Source organism: Falco rusticolus, chromosome Z (genome assembly GCF_015220075.1).
Source record: "Falco rusticolus isolate bFalRus1 chromosome Z, bFalRus1.pri, whole genome shotgun sequence".
NCBI lineage: Eukaryota > Metazoa > Chordata > Aves > Falconiformes > Falconidae > Falco > Falco rusticolus.
Genome location: NC_051210.1, coordinates 63,115,091 through 63,135,466, shown reverse-complemented (window position 1 = coordinate 63,135,466; position 20,376 = coordinate 63,115,091). Strand labels below are relative to the sequence as shown.

Sequence of the window (20,376 nt, the reverse complement as noted above, 5' to 3'; positions counted from 1 at the left end):
CCTCTGCTGTCTTTTTCAGCATGAACTGACTGAGGTGGGGGGAGCCTCCCCTCAGCTGCAGTACTTACTTCCCCCTGGACACGGTGGGTGGTCCCATGCAGCCATGGGACACGGTGCAGTCAGGGCTCTGCAGCCCTGCAGTCGGGTTTGGAGCTGTCTTGCATCCTTGTAAAGGAGTTCTGGTTGGTGCTGACATAAATAGGGTTTTGGCTTTAAAAATGCATGAGGCATATACAGACACCCTTTTTCTCCAGAGTGTTCAAAGGCTTTTTATACTTTTCAAGCGGTCATCCTGTTGTTTTCTCAGGGTGAGGCTCAGCTCTGTATAGCAAGCTCAGTAACAGGCCAGGGCCATAAGCCCTGCTTTTTAAGCCCTGTTTTGGCAGCCAGGGTGGTAAGTAAACTGTGCCCAAGGTCTCCTCACAGAGGTAATTTCCCACCCTACCCCCACACCCCTTCTTTCTGTAAGGACTGAGATTGACACAGGACATCTTTATGTTTTGGGAAATGATACAGCTTGCCAGGTTGTAGCAAATTCTGCTGTAATTTTTTTTTTGTGTGTGTGTGTAAACATTTGCTTTCTGTTACAAATTCAGTGTAATTTTGAGTTTTAAAGATCTTTGAAATAATACATTTGATTTTTATTTCTTTTGCAGCATGGATAAGAAAAAGAAGAGAGGATCCTCCCACCATTGAGGTGAGACGGATTAAGTGTCTTCCAATGTTCAATTGTTGTAATGAAACTACAATAATTTATAGAGGACTCATCTGTGTGGTAATTGGTCACTTCTGGGGGAGAATTTAGTATGTTGCTTGCCTAATTGATGAAATTATACACAGACTAGATATCTAACACTTAGGAAAAAGAAAAACAAATGGAAATATAAGCTGCAGTGTTCTTTAGCTCTTATTTTTATCGATGTGAATGCTTTAAGATGATCTATGTAAGTTCTTTAAGGTGATCATGGCCATTCAAGAGTGTAACTAAACAAATTCGAAAATAATTGCTGTGAGTTTTTAAAATAGATGCTCTCTGTATTAATGCAAGGGTTTTTTCATGGTAGTTGACATTAAAATGCGATTTCAAATCCAGTTGCCAGTGGATTCATCAGTATAGGAAAACAAATGGCACTAATTTTACAATGCTGATGAGATGGGAGAGTAAAGTGGTTTCTAACAAAATGAAGCAGGGCAATATCCCACAGTCTGTTATGCTGATGAGTTAGCAAAGAGTGGAACAAGTTTGACTGTTGACCTGTATATACAGATGCACAGGTATACACTACTTGTCCTGGCATTGTATTACAAGTTGCTAAGCACCAGCTAGGAATGAGTAGATGAGGCATGGTTTACTGCAGAGGATTCAAATCGACACCCACAGAGGCAGGTACTTGACTTGCATCAGTAGGAATAACCATGTTGAATTCATTTGAAGCTATGTTGGCATGCTGTAGCCAAAGATTTGGTCACTGCGATCTGGAATATACTGGTTTGTGAAAAGTTGTCCTGCCTGCCTGTGCTGTTAAGATGACCTGGGGAAGCTTGTCAGCTGATGTTTGCAAGCTGTAACTCGTTGAAATGAGCTCCCATGCAACTCAGAGCTTTTCAACTAATTCTCTCTGCCTGTGTTTTTCACTTGCCACTGAGGTTTTATGGATAGTAAGGATTATAATACATCCGTGAAAGGAAGAAGTTTAATTTATACTCAAAGCTTTTTAGGATTTAAAACAAATTAACACACTTTCCTTAGCATTAACATTTGAGGAAGTATTAAGTGTGATTTTTTTATGTTTTTTTCATTCCCACCCCCCAGCCCAGTTACTTGTGCAGAAGTGGTACTACAGCTGTTTTTCTCTCTAAGCTTGAACCTATCTCTGTTAAGTACTTCAGACTCATACTAACTGTACACATACAACTTCTGTTGTTGAAATTACCATCTCGTGATACTTGAAGATGGGGAGTGTTGCATATCTTTTGTCCTATCATTTCCATGAGCCAGACTGTCATAATTGTGCTAAGACAAACCTGCTCCAGAGAACACGTGCAGCCTTGGTTTTGGAATTGGTGCAGTAAAGCTCCTCCTGGTGCTGGATTTGTTGGTTCTGTTTCAAAATAGGAAGCAAGAAGTCCCCTGAGGTGAGAGAACTGTGGATCTGTAGTGTTAAGTATTTTACCTTCCAGAAAAAGCAGCGTATGGAGAGTGGAAGATTATTGGGAGTAATGATACATTCAGAGTTACAGGACTGCTTATAACTTCAGTTTCATGAGGTAATAGATCTAAAAAATAATTTAGCAGCTAGGTACTTTACCTGCAGGGCTGCGCATTGACCTTAACAGAGAGAAGTGATATACCAGGAATTTGAAAAGTAGTAATCTTTTTCTTTCAAGGAATCTCTTGTTTTTTCCTGTATAAGGAAAGGTAGTTCAAACATATGTACGTTAGAAATCCATGCTAGTATTTTAAAAATCATGCTGCAGTCACATTTTAAGTATGTGACAACGCAACTTCAGTAATTTTTTTTCTGTATCAGTTTAAGGTGATACATATGATATACTTTTCTCCTGATGTGAAACTGTTACACCAAAACCCCTTATATTTATAATGATACTGCAGTATAATTATACTAGTGAAGTACAGCTAGAGTATTATTTGGTCCCTGTTTGTAGGACTGATTTGCTTTAGTGCTTTAGCTACATGAACTTTACTAGCTGCTATTCTGTCTTATATTCCCTTTTTGACAGTAATGCTGATATGGTAAACTGGTGTTTGACAGCTATGGAATGAGGGAATATTTGTGACCATATTTCATGTTGAAACCCCATATAACAAATCTCTTTGTTCTCTCACATTTTTCTCATGAGACTAGACTATTTCTGAAAAAAGATGCAAAGCTCACAAATTTTGCATTTTTGCTTTAATGACATTTTGCTGTCAACATCATATTTCAACACTGCAAAACAGCATTACAGTTCCTAAAGCATAAGCTTCTGGAGCTGTGCCTACGTTCCTACCTTTGTGGTCTGTAATACTGCTTTTTTGGGGGTGCCTTTCCTTTTTTTCCTGTCTTTTGCCCATCATCTTTTTCTTCTTTCTAGTATCAAATTTCATATGTTAAAGTTTATTAAAATTTCTATTCCCCTTCTCTGCTCTGTTTGCCCACCATACCCCTTTAGTATTTATGTTTGGGTTTTTTTATGTTTGTCCAACTTATCTTTCATTCAGCTCTCAGCTGTGGGTGATAGAGATTACCAGCCTGCTCAGGCTATCAGGTATCATGATATGCTCTACCATCAAACTTTAACTGAAATTATTGCAGAGAGATGGCTTCACAAATCAGCTGGATCTTACTGATCTTACTGACAGCACTGCTGACCACATTTGGGGAACTGGTGGCTTGGTGAATACTGTAGGCCAACAAATGTCATTCATAATCATTATGACGTGTCAGTCACTTAAGTGAGAATGAACGTGTGTTGTCCTTCTTAACATTGGTCACAGCAAGAGAGTCATGACACCAGCTAAATCTGTCGATGATATTCTTAAGACTAGATACTCTTTTGGGTTCAGGCCATTCTTCCTTCCGCAAATGCCTAGCTGATCTTCCCCCCCCCCCCCATTATAGAGCTTTCATTTTCTCACTGAAGATACTGCTTTACATCTCTTTTTCTTTGGATTCTGTTTCTTTAATGGAAGAATACTCCAGTGACTTCACAAGACAACTTGTTCAATGCTAAGTATTTCACATACTTAACAGTTTCTTTCCTGCCTGTTCCCTCACTGCATTTTCCCTATTTTTGGAGGACGTCACTTGAACTTCTGTGTACTGGGCTAATCATGACCCAAGAATGCTGCTCATTGCCTTGGTTATTTCTAATTTGACCAGTAACTTAAGGCATGTTAGTGGCTGGAAGCCTTGGGTTTTAAAAACCAGCTTCTGGGATACTGGAAACAGTTGGTTGCCTTTTGATTTTATTACAGCTTGAAATATGCCAAGTCTCAACTCAGTTATGATGAGGGTGATAACTTCTCAAATGAATGCAGACCAAGTTGTTTCTTATCTTGAGCTTGAACATACTCTGTTCCTATGGTAATCAGAGAGTCCGTCTTGATAGAGTTTTGGATCACATCTGCACCCAGTGTAGGCATGCATGTGTGTATAAACATACTGCTTTATAACAGATGAGAATATGAGCTTGTATATATATTTTTTTGCATGACTATAGCATTCTGTCCTCTGTCCCTTTGTATACAATGTGTATGGTAATGTATGGTTGGCTGAGGAAAATTTGTTGTTACGTTTATTACTGTGCAGCTGTAAATTATATTTTAACCAATTTAACAAGTGATGAATAATGAACTAGACTATTACATTTCTTTATTGTGTATGTAGCAAACTAGATGCATGTAGCATGTTTTGGGGCAAATAGGAATTGAATCCTTGTCTAGAGAACTTACAGTTTTAAATTAATGAAAATGTTTTAAAGACTACAAATATTAAAATACTTTTAATCAAATGCTGTTTTGTGGAAGCAGGCTTAATAATTTATCACTTTACATGCAAGTTAGTTTACCTGCTAAGCATTAGTGTTGTCAGAATTTATTAACAAAAGTCATCTTGGTACATAGCAGTTGTTTTATAGGGGTGGTGTTCCATCCATGCAAATTATTTCTTTGACTGTTCCCTTCCAATCTTTAAGCCATAGTCCACTTTCAGTATGGCTCATCGATTAGGTTGTAAGGTAAATGGAAATGTGCTGTCTCGCATACACTCCTAACCCCCAGTTTTCCTTCTGGCTACAGATTTCACTCCTTACTTCACATGGCATCTTTATGTTTTGGATCTTTCACACCTGGTTGCAAAGGAAAGAAAAAATGTTCCGGAGAGGCAGGGGGGAAATCCTGCCCTTCAGGACTCCTTTTTTTGGGATTATGTTGCTATTCCATCACCACAACAGAATTCCCCAAATTCAAAAGATGTTAAACAATGTAACACCTGTAGGACTACTGTGGGTATATCTCACTCTTCTTTTGCACCTTCCTGAATTTCAAGCAAAGCTCTGCTAAGAACTTCTGAGACTTCTCAGCACTTTGTTGATAGGCAAATTTGCATGGCATTCACAAGGCTTGCTGCATTCTACATCTCCTGTTTTTGTTCTGGGTCACACATAAAAGGATACTTTATTTAAAATTTCAGACAGCATTATGTATACTAATGAAATTAATTTTCTGTTGGTGCAGCTCCTAACTGAGATAGTGGCTGCATACGTAAGATAGTTATAAGCTTTGGTGATAGTGCTTGTTTCAGTAGAGTGTCTATATCTATCTGTGTCTCATCTTTATGTGATCAGTGCATATGTAACACACAGCCAGGTTTTCCACCACACAGACAGGTGGAGTCATATCTACATTGGTTTAGCTATCTAGTATCCAAGATACATTGTGTCTTCAGCTTCCAAACCTGGACAGAACTAAGAGGTGTATTTTTGAGGGTGTAGCAGACCTTAAAAGTATCAGGCATATAGCAAGTTTTTAAGCCTTTCTGTGCCTAACTTCTATTTTATTTCTGATTTTGGAGGTTATCAGATTTGTAGGGGCTTTTAAAGATTCCTACTGTCTGTAACATAAGGGACCTGAATGTATTTAGAAGTCTAACTGTAGGATTTTCCCATAACAGACCTTGTAGCTACTACGCACTACTTCTGACAAAGTCCTGAGTTTCAAGAGTTTCCTGGGTAATGTGATACTCATTATGGCCGTGTTTGTAGAATGGAAGTAGAAATAAAGTTACAGGGTGTCTTGGGGAGCCAGAAAATGCATGACTGAAAACCTGAGAAGGTTCTCATGGCAATGTCTAGAGAAACTGGTACAGAGAGAAATGTGGTTTCTCTCTGAACCTGCCAATGTGATATCCTGCAATTGCTAGATGTGTACCTACAGTAATGCTGTTCTGTGAACCCAGATCTTTGTACCAGAAGTCACTTGACTGTTAAGCTAGATGCTGCTTCCTCTGTAGTGCACACAGGGCTGCATGACTGCAAGTATTTTCAGTTTGAATGGAAACCTCACTGTTACTTTCTATACATGTGTACATATGTTAATATTTCATGGGAAGTAAAGTAGAATTGTGTGTTCCTTTAATTAGTGCCAAGAGCCTGAAAATAGTTTTAAAGGGGGGGGGGGGGGGGGGGAACCCACAAAAAAACCCAAACCAACAGCAAATGACTGCTTTCCTGAGGCATTACGTACTTGTTTCACAGTAATAAAATTCGATGGCTTCTGAATTGCGCAGTTGGATAGAAGGTAAAATGTTAAAAAAAGAAACTTTTGGTGACAACCCCTGTCTTCTTTTGAACTATTTCTAGCATTTCCATAGTTACCTGTTTCGACAAACTCCTTGTCAAGGGAGGAAAAATATACTTCAGTGAGTTGTAATAAGCTTATGGTTTCAATGGGTGTTTCTCCCTCCTCCCTACCCTGAATGATTACATTAAAATTACATTCTGTTTGGTTGCTACAATACATACCCACTTTTCCCATTTATTTGATCATAAGTATTATTTATTTGAGAGATGGTATGATCAAAACTAGGTTCAGTCATGGAGGTTACTTTACACAGAATTAGTGTTCCTTTAACCAGAATGAGATACAGTTTAGAAAAATTATTTGGCACTGTTGGGATTGTACATTATACTTCTGCTTCTGTTTTCTTTCAGATACTTCAGTTGAGAAGTTGTAAAATGCATGTTCTGACATAGAGACTGTACATTCTTGCATGGAGAATAGGGCTTAGCAAATAAGTATTTTGCTCCTGAAGCCACAAAAAGCTGCAGAATATGATTTACAGTTCTGGGAAATGCTACTAGAAAGCACAGGGATAAGCAGTGCTCTGAGCAAAAATATTTGCCACCATTGCTGTCCGGGATTGCAAGCAGGATTGATAATTTGGGACAGATTAAAATTACTTGGCTTGCACTAAATAGTTTTTGCATCATAAATTATGCATGATTCCAGGGAGAGTTATGACTGAGTGTGAAAGAAAGGGCAGTAAAATCTGACAATATAAAGAGCTGAGCTACAAAGGTCTAAATAAAAGGGAGTGGTCAGAGAAGTCACTAAATATATGTATATATATAAAAATTGAGAGCTTGAAGAAACCATCATCTTTTAGAGTTTTTCCCTCTTGTTCACTTTAACTTTCTCCTCGAGTTTGAAACATGGGTGCTTGTCAGCCTCCACAGAAGAGGATCAAAGCAACAGTTTGCCTATGCTGCAGATCCCAAGGCTGTAGGGGCGGGAGGTGGTGCTGCTCTGGTGCTCCTCTCCGTGTGGGAGGGAGCGCATGGAGCATTGGCTCAGTCTCCTAATTCATTGTCAGCACAGCTGAACGGGGGTGGAGGGAGAAGTAACATGTACCAGGAAAAAGGCTGGTACAGATTACATCATATGTAGAGTAAGGGGAAAGCAAGGACCAAACTGGGACTGAGTCACAGCTACAGTTCCTTGTTTGCTCTGTGGGCATCAAGGCAGTGCATTGCCCTTTATTCAGGGCAGAGTGCAGTGGTGCCAGGCTGGTTTGTGATTTTGCTGCTTCTACAGAGTTTCATCTGTGACCTTGAATGTATATGTAGTTCTGTATAAAAATCTTTGCAGTCTTATAAAAATAATTCAGGCACAAACTCTTACTGACTTAATGGGTTGACGAGTTGCCTTACGTTCTAGTGTCTCTGCCTTTTCTCTTCCTTTTGCCAGTCATTACATGTTCTTGCCAAATACGTTTGCTACACTGTGCTGCCATAAAGACTATGTCCTGCCAGAGATCCTGTAGCTCAGAAGTAGAAATTTAGTAATTTAGTAGTAGTTAGCATTGCTTCTTTGTAAATTGATTTAAACAAAAATTCCTGTGAGTTAGAATTAGTATTAACTGATTTAGCTTGGTAGTAAGTGTGGTATTAGCACTACATTTAAAACTAAATATCGGGCTGTTGTCAAAGCATATATTTGTACATATATTTGTAATCAATACATTGGTTTAGCACACATTAATTGCGGAGGGCTTTAAAGCTTAACTGCGCCTCTTTACAGGAACGCAAAATGCACAAACTGCCTTCATCTAAAGATACTTAGTATGCATGTTCTTCACAAAATTAGCAGTCAGTTGGCTTAGTGCTTGATTTAAATAATTATTTTGGCAAAGCCAGATATGCCTTTCTTACTCAAGCTGCTCATCTGTTTTTGCCATGCACTGACACAGCCCTTCATTTAGTATGTTATTCCCAACCTGGCACTGAGGAGCTCGTGCTGAGCTGCTAAGTTGACAAGGCCTGCCCTGGATCAGAACATTCAGTGCTTTCCAGTGATGAGGTCCTCTCTCTGCCTCCTACTCTTGAAATATGATGTAATATCAGACTATTTCGTCTTGCCTATTTAACTTGTCAAACTGGAACATGGAGTTTAGTTAACCAGTTTGGTGATATTATAAAAACAGGTGAATTAACTTCTAGCACATTGCTGGATTTCTAGTTAATTTGTCAGTGAAAAAAAAATTATGATGTGATAAATTGTCTTATAACATGCATCTTTTTTAATACTGTTCCAAAACGGATTTTTTTCCTGTTCCATTTGTCATTTTTTTAATTTTTGCTAACTGTTCAAGTTCATTAATGATTAAACATAAAACATTCAATCTAGACACCAAAATGCGAGCAAGTATTCTATGAATATGTAGTGTCTGTACAGTTCAAACGACCGTTAATCTGTTAGATGTTTCTCAGTTCTGACATCAAATAATGGTTAGCTAACCCTTTTCAGATGAAGAGAAATCAGGCGTATTTCAATGTATGTTATTAAGATAACTTATTATAACAATGTATGTAATTAAGATAACTTAGGAAGTTGGAATGGTTTCTAAGACAGCATAAAGAAGCTATTTTTAATTTAATCAAAATACAAATGTATCTGAAATGAAATGTGACATCTTGCTTAAAATTAATAATAAATAAAACTTTTGAAAGTCATCTGGAAGGAACAAAACCAAACCAAGTACCACTGTTAAAATAACCTTTAAACGTTCCCTCTTGGGCATCATTACATTGGTCCTGTGTGTCTAACCTAACAACCTGCATCCTTAGAGCTGCTTGTTCACAAGTTTGGGTTGTCCTTTGCCTTTGGGATTGAAAACACTCCATGAGAATCGAGTGGTGTGATAACTGATGACTGACTGGAGGGCTGAGAGGGAAACAGTAAGGAAGTAGGAGGAAGGAGAGGAGAAATTCCTCAGATTGTGGGGTTCAGGAGGTGCTGCAGGTGCCTGTGGAGAAGACTAGCAAGAAGTGTTCAATAAAGGCTAGCCACTATTGAGCAAGACCCCAGCTGAAGAAATAAATGAGTCTTAGAGAAATCTTTTATATTTATGACATTTTCCTGCTAGGAGGAACAAATTTTATTTACTTTGTAAAGCTGCTAGTTTGTTCAGAAAAAGTAAAGCAGTGACAGTATGAGATCCTTTAAAAGTGCAAGAACGCTTTTTCAAGATCAGCATGGTTATTTTACTAGATCACAACTATATGTTGGCCAGTGAAAGCTGGTGAAAAGAGCCTTACTTGAGCCTGAAAAGCAGATGACAGTTATACATTAACATTTTAAATGGACTTGGAGCATTTGGAATTTAGTTACAGCTGCTGGTATCTGACTAAGATAACTTTGTTAAAGTGATCACTGAAAGAGATTTGATGTTAGCAAGTAGCTGTTCATAAGTGAATTACATTCATATTTTAATAAATCATTTCAGGCTGTTTGAGCAGACACTATGATGCAGTCTTCAGATAGCACAAAGGTATATGACCTTATTTCTTAGTAGTGGGGTAATACAAGCACTGTAGGACTAATCCCCTTGAAATCAATAAGGTCATGGTAGATTTATACAGGCATGTGGTAAACAAGGATGGAATTGAGAGATGTTATAATGAGGTTTTGCTATACTGACTTGAAAATTTGACCTTGCTATGCTTAGCAGTATTTTTATTTGAGTATAGGAGAATTTTTTCCTTCGCTTCAGCCTGCAAAGTCGCGTGTGTCCTGCTTGTGTATTTTCATGCTATATATGCATGTGAAGTGTTTTGCCTCTGCTCTGTGCATCTGTGAATTTAAGTATAGAGGCAACTAAGGACTAAGAAAAAGGTGTTAGTTTTTATGGTATCTCTAAGATAAGGTTGTCTTTAAATACTGCCTTTTAAAATTTTCTTAAATCTTCGTGTACTTGCTATGTCAACTCTTGGCAGTATCACATGTATTTTAATGCCATTTCTAAAATTATGGCTTGGTCTTCTGCTCAAAGAGAAGTGTACTGGTCTAGTTTCTCCTTAGCTCCATATAATTGTGATCTGGAGAAAGTGTTCAGCCTTTTTTCCTCCTGTATCCCAGTCTAAATGTGGATATTATCAGCTTCCTCATTACATTGTGTTGGTTGCAGGTACTTTGTATTCGTGTCCAAAGTGTTATAATAATTTGTATCACCTTTCTGCTTTTGTTTCTAATACTTTCCACTATCTGCCCTGACAAACGCATAGAGAGGTCATGTTAGCAAAATTTGCAGATCATCCTTTCCATCATAGGAAACACATGCTAACAGATAAAAACCAAATTTCAGTGTTTTTCAGGGGGGTCTGTTTTTACTTTGGGGGTTCTTTGTAGTTTTACTTTAAACAAGATGGCATGGTCTACTAACAGCTGTTTTTCTATTTTACCTGTGAACAAGCCAGTAATTGCACTTGCTTCAGCTAATAGCTTCAGCATTTATCAGCGGAAGCAGCCAAATCCCAGTTCAGGTCATTTTTATTAGTGAATTTCTAGGTTAACCTGTATCCAGCCATGTTTCAGTACCGAGCTTCACAAAGCTAAATCAACGAGCTGTACGCGCCTTTTCTGAATGAACGTCCTGGGTGGATATTTTGGCTGTACAGTAGGAGTAGGATCATGCATCATACAGTTGCTTCAGTTTATCAGAGGTGGGGGTAAACCTCTAAAAGCAGATCACTTTTATTTTTTCACCTGTACAGAGGCAGTAGGTAAGACTTTACACCTCTTACAAATGCAGTGCATTTATTTTGGGTAATACACCTGGTGGATACCTAGAGTTAACATACAGCTCACCAAAGCAGTGTTATGAATAGTCCAGTTCACATCACAATGTCCAGTTCACCTTTGCTGGTGAATCATCTCATCAGTCATCAGCTGAGACTGTATTGGCCTCCCTTGTTTCTCAGACCAGGCTTGTCCTTGGCCTTACTGAGTGTCTTCCAAGTCTCTAGGTCAGTGTTTCCCTTAGGGATTGTTATGCCTCCCCCTGCCCTGTTGTTTTTTCTTCTGAGTTGCTAGTACCATCTCAGTGGTTTCAGTTCTCTCCTAGGGTGTGGGGTTTTTTGTTATTATTTTGTTTATTTATTAATCTTGCATGGCTTTGGCTGATGTACTGGCAGAGTCGAAGTTGCAGAACTGTTTCTTCAAAAACTGCACCCTGGGGCACAGATACCTAACGTCACAGGCATAGTGAGTTCAAGGAAGAGATAGGAGTGATAAATAGCTATATAGAAGTAGGTCCTACTTAGAAAACAACGTAAAAGGTAGGCTTGTTCTTAATGCATTTTCACATTCATTGATGATTGTATTTAATTTCTTTTCCTTCTTGATCCAACAGAATAGTAAAACTGGTACACCACAATGCAGTTTTGCTTCAACATGACCAGAACACTAAGAACATTCTGAACTAGGGCTGAAATTGTGGTTGTAGAAAAACAATTAATTTTGCCACTTTTTTTTTTACCTATGTGCCTGAAAATTCAGATTATAAAATTAAGAAAAACAGTGACTGTTTACTGTGTTTGTTGTGGCTTAATCCCAGCCAGCAATTCAGTACCACACAGCTGCTTGCTAACCAACGCCCTCCCTGCAGCGGGATGGGGAAGAGAGTTAGAAAAGAGGTAAAATGCATGGGTTGAGATAAGAACAGTTTAATAATTGCCATAAAATAAAGTAATAATTGTAATGGAAAGGGAGATAACAAAAAGAGAGAAATAAAACTCTAAGGGGGGAAAACCCCAACAAAAAACAAAAAAAGGAAGAAGGAAAAAAAACACAAAACAAATTATGCATAATACAGTTGTGCTACTACCTGCTGACTGATGCCCAGTCAGGCCCTAAGCAGCGACTCTGCCCTGCCAGCCAGCTGCCGCCAGTTTATATACTGAACCTGATGTCATACAGTATGGAATATCCCTTTGGCTGGTTCAGGTCGGCTGTCCTGGCTCTGCTGCCCAGCTTCTTGTGCCCCTCCAGCCCTCTCACTGGCAGGGCGTGAGAAGCTGAAAAGTCCTCGACTTAGTATAAATGTTACCTAGCAACACCTAAAAATATCAGTTTGTCATCACTATTCTCTTCCCAAATCCAAAACACAGCACTGCACCAGCTATTAAGAAGAAAATTATCTCTGTCCTAGCTGAAACCAGGACAGTGCTTTATTCCAGCATTGTGTATTGCATTTACTATTGATTTATCTAATTATCTTTCTACTGTATTTTTAGGAGATTCTTAAGAATGAAAGTTATAGAGAAGAAATGAAACAGAAAATCAAAGATGTGTCCGAAAAGGATAAGCTGCTTCAGGCCAAGGAATACAAGGAAGGACTTGTTGCTGAACCAGCTCATACTCAGGTTAAAGGCCACGCATCTGCCCCTTACTACGGAAAGAAGGAGCCTTCGCAAGATCCAATGAGCACTGCAAATACCTTTCAGCCAGGCTCCTGGATGCCACCAGGCAGTGGCAGTAGTCATAATAAATAAACAGTTGTAATGTACAGATATTAGTAATGGTAAATATTTTAACAGACAACATGGACAGCTATTATGTATAAGTGAGTGTTCAATAAAGTAATACTAAAGCAGTTTAATTTCTTTTTACAGAACTGTTGAAATAGACTTAATCATGACAAACTACTGTAAAATGTTTGAATTTAGTGAAAAACAGGGTGTGTTATTAAGCAAGTTTATTTTTGACAGTTGCTATTCATCAGTTACTCTTGAAATCACAGGTAGAAGGTTTTCTAGGTAACTTTTTTTAAGCAGCTCTCAACAATTTTTCCTTGAAGATTCATTTATATTTAGAATTGGTTTTGATGTAATAAATTCTGGTTGATCAGTACACTTAAATTTTCCCAAACCTAGGCATCAGTGTAAGATACTTTAGAATGCTTAATTCCCTTGGAACTGCCAGTGTGCTTTCCTCTGGCAAGTGGATGGAAAACTCTTTTGTTGACAGGAATGACTATGACACTACACTGACTATGCAATGTATTGATCTGAGAGACATTCTTGTAACATAGATTGAAGAAAACAATCAACACATCTGAATAATGTTTGATTTGCAGCCGTCAGTAAGCACAGGACCAAATTAGGCTGAGTTAAATCACATATAACTACTACAACAGCACTTGCTAAAGCTATTGGAAAATAACAGAGTCTGGGACATGACACTGTCATTAATATAAAAAATATTAAAAGTTATTAAATTATTAAAATACTTCAATTACTTACTGAAATAGTAAAAAAACTATTTCTGGTGCATGGTGGAACTTCCCTAAATAATTAGATCTGTTGGGCCATAGTTTAGATACATAAGCTTGTGCAGATTACTTGCTTTGAGATGATATTTGAGAATCACAGGGTGGTCAGTGTTGGAAGGGACCCCTGGAGATCACCTAGTGCAACCCCCTGCTACAGCAGGTTCACCTGCAGCAGGTTGCACAGCGTTGTGTCTAGGCAAGTATTTAATGTCTCCAGAGAAGGAGACTCCAGTCTCTCTGGGCAGCGTGTTCCAGTGCTCGGTCACCCTCAAGGTAAGGACGTTCTGCCTTATATTCAGATGGAACTTCTTCTATTGCGGTTTGTGCCCATTGCCTCTTGTCCTGTCACTGGGCACCACTGAAAAGAGTCTGGCCCCAGCCACTTGACACTTGACTTCAGATATTTGTGGACATTGATAAGATCTCCTCTCAGTCTTCTCCAGGCTAAGCAGGCCCAGGTCCCTCAGCCTTTCCTCAGAAGGGAGATGCTCCAGCCCCCTCACCATCTCTGTAGCCCCCACTGGACCCTCTCCAGTAGTTCCCTGTCCCACTTGAACTGGGGAGCCCAGCACTGGACACAGCACTCCAGGTGCAGCCTCACCAGTGCAGAGCAGAGGGGGAGGATCACCTCCCTCGATCTGCTGGCCACGTTCCTCTAATGCCCCCCAGGATCCCACTGGCCGCCTTGGCCACAGGGCACACTGCTGGCTCATGGGCACCTTGCTGTGCTCCAGCACTCCCAGGTCCTTCTCCGCAGAGCTGCCTTCCAGCAGGTCAGCCCCAGCCTGTGCTGGTGCGTGGGGTTGTTCCTCCCCAGCTGCAGGACCCTACACTTGCCTCTGCTGAACTTCATCAGGTTCCTCCCCACCCAACTCTCCAGCCTGTCCAGGTCTCGCTGAATGGCAGCGCAGCCTGCTGGGGTATCAGCCCCTGCTCCCAGCTCTGTATCATCAGCAAACCTGCTGAGGGGACACTTGTCCCTTCATCCAGCTCACTGATGAGTATGTTGACCAGGACTGGACCCAGTACTGACCCCTGGGGAACACCGTGAGCTACAGGCCTCCAGCCAGACTCTGCACCGCTGATCACAACCCTCTGAGCTCTGAGTTCAGCCAGTTCTGCATCCACCTCACCGTCCACCCATCCAACCCACACACTGCCTGTGCTTACCTGTGAGGATGTTATGGGAGACAGTGCCAAAAGCCTTGCTGAGGTCAAAGCAGACAACATCCACTGCTCTCCCCTCATCTAGCCAGCCAGTCAATCCACCATAGAAAGCTATTATGTTGGTCAGTCATGATTTCCCCTTGGTGACCCCCTCTTGACTAGTGATAACCTTCTTTTCCTCCACAGGCTTTGAGATGACCTCCAGGATGAGATGCTCCATCACCTTTCCAGGGATGGAGGTGAGGATGACTGGCCTGTAGCTTCCTGGGTCCCCCATCCTGCCCTTCTGGAAGACTGGAGTGACACTGGCTTTCCACCAGTCCTCCAGCACCTCTCCTGTCCTCCATGACCTTGCAAAGATGATGGAGAGTGGCTTAGCAGCAACATCTGCCAGCTCCCTCAGCACTGAGAGGTGGGTCCCATCACGGCCCATGGGTGCTGGTGTCAAGCTTCCAAGGGAAAGTCTTCCTTTCTCCAGACTTTCTCTCTTGCCTACAAGGCCTGGGATACCCAAGAGCCAGCCTTGGCAGTGAAAACTGGAGCAAAGGCAGCATTCAGTCACTCCACCTTCTGTGTCCTTCATCACCAGGGCTCCCACCTCGTTCAGCAGCAGGCACACATTTTCCCCAGTCATCCTTTTCCTGCTGAGACACTTGGAAGAAGCCCTTCTTGTTGTCCTTCACCTCTCTCACCAGACTTAATTCCAAACAGACCTTAGCCTTCTACATGTTCTGACAACATTTCTATATTCCTCCCAAGGGCCATCCCTTTTTCCATATCCCACAAACTCCCTTCTGTTTTGAGGTTTGCCAGAAGCTCCTGGCTTATCCACGGAGGCCTCTTGCCCCCTCTGCTTGATTTCTTGCTCACAGGGATGCCCCGACCTTGAGCTTGGAGGAAGCAATGCTTGAATTTTAGCCAGCTCTATTGGATCCCCACACCTTCTACAGCCCTAACCCATGCGATTCCTCCAAGCAGGTCCTTGAAGAGGCTAAAGTTAGCTCTCCTGAAGTCCAGGGTTGCAATCCTACTTACTGCCCTGCTTCCTCTGTGCAGGATCTTCAACTCCACCATGTCATGGTCACTGCAGCCAAGGCTGCCCCCAACCCTCACATCCCCAACTAGTCCTTCTCGGTTTGTTAGTACATCAAGAACTTCACGTCAAAATAAAGACCACAAATTTTTTTGAAAAAAGTATCAAATTTATTTATGCAGTGCATGCCTCATCAGTTCTCCACCATGTGTTTTAAGATAATGCAGGTATCAAAGACAGAACACATACACATTTGACAACACTTGATAGAAAACATGGAAACTTAATGCCATGTATTTATAAAATGCCAAAATGTCATATTCTAGTAATGCTTGCTTTGACCAACAAAGTTGAAAGAGGAATCAACAATAATTCACATTTAGTTTTTATTTCAGTTAAGAATACCCACTCCTAATCCCCCTTGGTGCCAGCCAGCTCCACAGATCTCATTTGAATGGTATTACTTTTAAGGTTTTATTTTTAAACATGACGAAGAGTTGCCAGAAAGCACAACTCTGTGCTGCTCTTTAGAAATACATGCACGAAGTCTAAAACCTTAAGAGCCACAAGCTCTGTAGAACTAGAGTATTAATAAAAATTAGGCTTTGAAAAATTAATCGCTTTTGTTAGAAAAACATGAATTGGAATTAAGGTTAAATAATTTTGGCATTTTTACAATGCAAACCCAACTTGGACTTATTTCCAGCATGCCAGCATTTTGCAACCTGGAAGGCCGCAGAGTTTCAAGGGCCATAAGAACAAAGATCCCACCTATTTTCAGAAGGTCCTACATCAAAGATAGCCACAAGGCTAGCAAGTATGAATAACTACTGTCGCCAGCATGCACGTCCTCATCCTGTACTTCCCCACAGCCACTTGCTGTAGGTCACTAGGACACAGAACACTAGGCCACCTGGGACTTTTGGTCTCACCCCATTTATGGCTAATTTTGAGGCATAAAAGTTTCCGAAGGCAGGAACCGTTCAGTTACAAGTCATCGTTAGGGAAAACAACGTAACAGTGTATTTTGTAGAACATGAGTGGCTTAAGACAAATGATGGTAATGAGAACAGACAAGCAGTCTCCTAGAGTGGGCTGAATTTGAAGACTCTTCAGAGCTGGTGGTTCAGAAAGCAGGAAAAACTCAAGTACATTCTTTTTGCAGACAGGCCCCACTGTCAGAGACGTTACAGCAGCCCCTGTGGGCACACAGCTGAATGAACCTCATACGCAGTGTCCTTAGAGATCAGTAAGGTTTGCAACCTTTCTCTGAAGGTAGCTTATCTCTGCAGCTCTCCTGAAAATGTACCAAGGCTTCCCTTTCTGCAATTCCAGTTTATCATTCACATCTTCCCCATAATTTGACAATTTTAAGACACCTGTTAAGTCATAACTCAGCTAAGGAAAAAAATTATCTACCTCCAGAGCCACCCAACAGATTATTTTTTTAATTTAACATGCAAATTTAGCAAAGCAACCTGCACCAGAACATAAGTAGTAAATTAAATGACTGTAACAAGTGTCACTTGGGCAAACTTTTAACACAATTCATCTAGGCAGAAAAAATACATCAAAGGGATAAAATTTCATACTTCAGGAAATAAAATGATCAAGTAGCAAAGGACAGCTGCAACACAAAATGAACGAGTTTTCCATTGAAAAAGTGGATTCTTTGCCGAAGGAAAGCCTTTTTTTGCCCATTTAATCCTTCTTTGTTCGCTTCGCTTTTGCAATATTCTCTTGGCGTTTCTGTTTCTTCTTTTGCTCTCGCTCCCTTGCCTCAATCATTTTTGCAAGCTTCCACGAAAGTGCTGCACTAATTATGAACAATGGTGTAAGTCCCAAGATCACTGTAGTAAGAAAGCCGTATGGGTCCTTTGCAGCCCACTCCACAATGTATTCAGCCCAAGCCTTAATATCAAACATTTTTTCTGGTTTTCTATTGGGAAAATACTACAGAATAAAAAAAAAAAAATAGAAATCCGAGAATTCAGTAAAATAAAGCACACATACACAGCAATTACCATTTTAATATGAAGCATCATCTTTCATTATTAAAGAGGAAGCCCATTTTGGCTAAAGTTAAAAGTAGTGCGTAGTGTGTGAAAGCATACTACAGAGTGTTGACCTTACCTTAAAGTGTTGTTTACAAAATAACTGGGCATTTCATCCAACAGCGCTTCAGATACTTACCAAGAAAAAAACGGTACGGGGGTGGGGGGAGGGAATAAATGAAAAGAGTGAAGGCTGTGCTGCTGTAAAAGAGATGAAAAGAGCACCCAGCTGCTTTGCCTCTGCACCGACTCAGCCAGGGAGGCCAGAGGGCCGGAGAAGCGCCCCACACGGCCAAGCCCCCACCCACCGGCCGGGCCGCGGCCAGACTGACTCCTATGTGCTCCCCCCGCCGCCGGGGCCCCGCCCCGCCCCGCCGCCGGGGCCCCGCCCCGCCCCGCCGCCGGGGCCCCGCCCCGCCCCGCCGCCGGGGCCCCGCCCCGCCCCGCCGCCGGGGCCCCGCCCCGCCCCGCCGCCGGGGCCCCGCCCCGCCCCCGGGGCCACGCCACGCCCCGCCCCCGGGGCCACGCCACGCCCCGCCCCCGGGGCCACGCCACGCCCCGCCCCGGGGCCACGCCACGCCCCGCCCCCGGGGCCACGCCACGCCCCGCCCCCGGGGCCACGCCACGCCCCGCCGCCGGGGCCACGCCACGCCCCGCCGCCGTCGCACTGGAATCGCCCCCTAACGGCCGGCCGCGCGCCTCGCCCCGCCCCGCCCCCTCCCCCCAGCCGCGCCGCGGGACCCCCTGCCCCGCCCTCACCTGGGGCGGAGGGGCCCAGCGCCGCCGCGGGCATCCTCCGGCGCTGCCGGACGGTGGAGGGGAGGCGCCGAGGTCCCTGCGGAGAGAAGACACAGGCCGTGAGGGGAAGGCGCACCCCTTGCGGCCCGTCCACGGCAGCGCCCGCCTCCGCCCGGCACAGGTTAGCGCTGCTCGGGCGCGGGCGGGGGTCGGCGGCGGGGAGGCGTCACCGGGGCGCGGCGGGAAGCGCAGCGCCGGTCCCGTCCCCCACGGCTGCCCTCCCGCCGCCCCCCGCCGCTGCCCCGCGGTACCGCTGCCCTGCAGGGCGCCGGCCTGGCGAGCGGAAACAGGAAGGAGGCGCCCGCTCCGCCCATGCCGGCCGGGCGCCGAGGAGACAGAGCGTGGCCGGCTAGAGCGGCCCCGCCGCGCCACGGCCCCGCCTCCTGTGCGCCCGGGCGTCACCGCGGGGCGGGGCATCGCCGCGTACGGACACCCCGCCCGGGAGTGGGTCCCGCCCCGCGAGCCACGCGTCGCTGCGGGGGCGGGGCGGGGCAGAGCCGCCCGCACGCAGCTCCGGGGACTGGCGCGGCGGGCGGCGCGTGCCCAGGGCGGGGCGGCGGGGGGAGGGTGCCGCGCCGCCTCGTCGCTGCGCTGTGAGGCTGCCGTGCCACCCCGGTGCCCCGCACGGCTGGCGGCAGCGCCGGCCACCTGCCCGCGGCGTGTCCTGCGGGCAGCGCTGTCCCACGCGGCCGCTGCTGGCGGCGGCGGGAGCTGTGGGCGGTGCGCTGCGCCCGGCGGGCGGGGCCTGGCCGGGACCCCCGGCGGGTCGCGGTGCGGCCCCAGCGGCTGCGGGAGCCTGGTACAGGCTGTGCGTGCGCACCGAGCCTTCCCGCCCCCGCGCCGCACGTGTGCGAGCGCCCCGACGTACGTGCAGACGGTAGGTGCCGACGGGAGCGAAGCAGGGTCGGGGCTGGGGCACCAGGACGCCGCGCAGTCCGGGAATCCCACAGCCCGTAGTGCAACAGCAGATGCTGTCGGGGCATTCTGCTTCACGCGGCTCTTCTTTATGTGAACACTTACCTTAGTAAAAGGGGAGCGTGCCAGCCTATATGAAACACATTTTGTCAATGAGTCATTGATGAGATCTGACACACCTGAATTGCTTTAGGCTGAGTACAAGGAAAGCAACTTTGGCTGTGTGCAGATTTTCAGTGTTTGTGCATTCGTGTTCAAAACTTGTCAGTAGTGTTCGAGCTTTTGTCATAGCTTTTGAGAATAGAATAGAATGGAATAGAATAGAACAGAATAGACTGTCTCAGTTGTAAGGGGCCTACAAGGATCACCTGTCCCAGCTGCCTGACCACTTCAGGGCTGACCAACAGCTGAAGCACGTTGTTACGGACATTCTCCAAATGCCTCTCAAACCCCGACAGGCGCGGGGCATCGGTCGCCTCTAGGAAGCCTCTTCCCGTGTGTGACCACCCTCCGGGTAAAGAAACGCTCCCTAATGCCCAGCCTGAACCTCCCCAGCGCAGCTTTGCCCCACTGCCCCGCGCCCGGCCCGGGGGCAGCAGGGGGAAGAGCTCAGCACCTCCCGCCCCACGTCCCCCCTCAGGGAGCTGCAGGAGCCATGAGGGCGCCCCTCGGCCTCCCCTCTGCAACCAGACCGACCCAGAGCCCCCAGCCGCCCCTCGCAGGACGCGCCTTCCCGCCCCCCCCGCAGCCTTGCCGCCCGCCCCTGGACGCGTTCAAAGACCTTCACGTGCTGCTT

General features: G+C 44.2%; 2 protein-coding genes across 3 annotated transcripts in view; one reads left to right on the top strand and one right to left on the bottom strand.

Annotated features, from left to right (window-relative positions):
* NDUFAF2 (NADH:ubiquinone oxidoreductase complex assembly factor 2) overlaps nucleotides 1-12,941 on the top strand; it is a 69,105-nt gene extending 56,164 nt beyond the window's left edge. The window contains exons 3-4 of the mRNA XM_037373564.1: nucleotides 657-697; nucleotides 12,577-12,941. Of these exons, the coding sequence (XP_037229461.1) occupies nucleotides 657-697; nucleotides 12,577-12,834 (299 nt within the window). The 3' untranslated portion in view covers nucleotides 12,835-12,941. The remainder of the gene's footprint in view (nucleotides 1-656; nucleotides 698-12,576) is intronic.
* Nucleotides 12,942-15,977: 3,036 nt separating this feature from the next.
* On the bottom strand, nucleotides 15,978-19,041 carry SMIM15 (small integral membrane protein 15). Of its 2 annotated transcripts, XM_037373565.1 has the most exons (3): nucleotides 18,917-19,041; nucleotides 18,627-18,702; nucleotides 15,978-17,766 (listed from the first exon to the last, which is right to left on the bottom strand). In XM_037373565.1, the coding sequence occupies exon 3, from the start codon at nucleotides 17,737-17,739 to the stop codon at nucleotides 17,515-17,517; it is 225 nt and encodes a 74-aa protein (XP_037229462.1). In that variant the 5' UTR covers nucleotides 17,740-17,766; nucleotides 18,627-18,702; nucleotides 18,917-19,041; the 3' UTR covers nucleotides 15,978-17,514. The 2 variants fall into 2 exon arrangements, with proteins under 2 accessions (XP_037229462.1, XP_037229463.1); XM_037373566.1 differs by lacking the exon at nucleotides 18,917-19,041 and having other exon boundaries at nucleotides 18,627-18,894.
* Nucleotides 19,042-20,376: the final 1,335 nt, after the last annotated feature.

Excerpts from the sequence above, each read along its gene's own strand:
- SMIM15 (XM_037373565.1), bottom strand. The coding sequence starts at position 17,739 with ATGTTTGATATTAAGGCTTGGGCTGAATACATTGTGGAGTGGGCTGCA.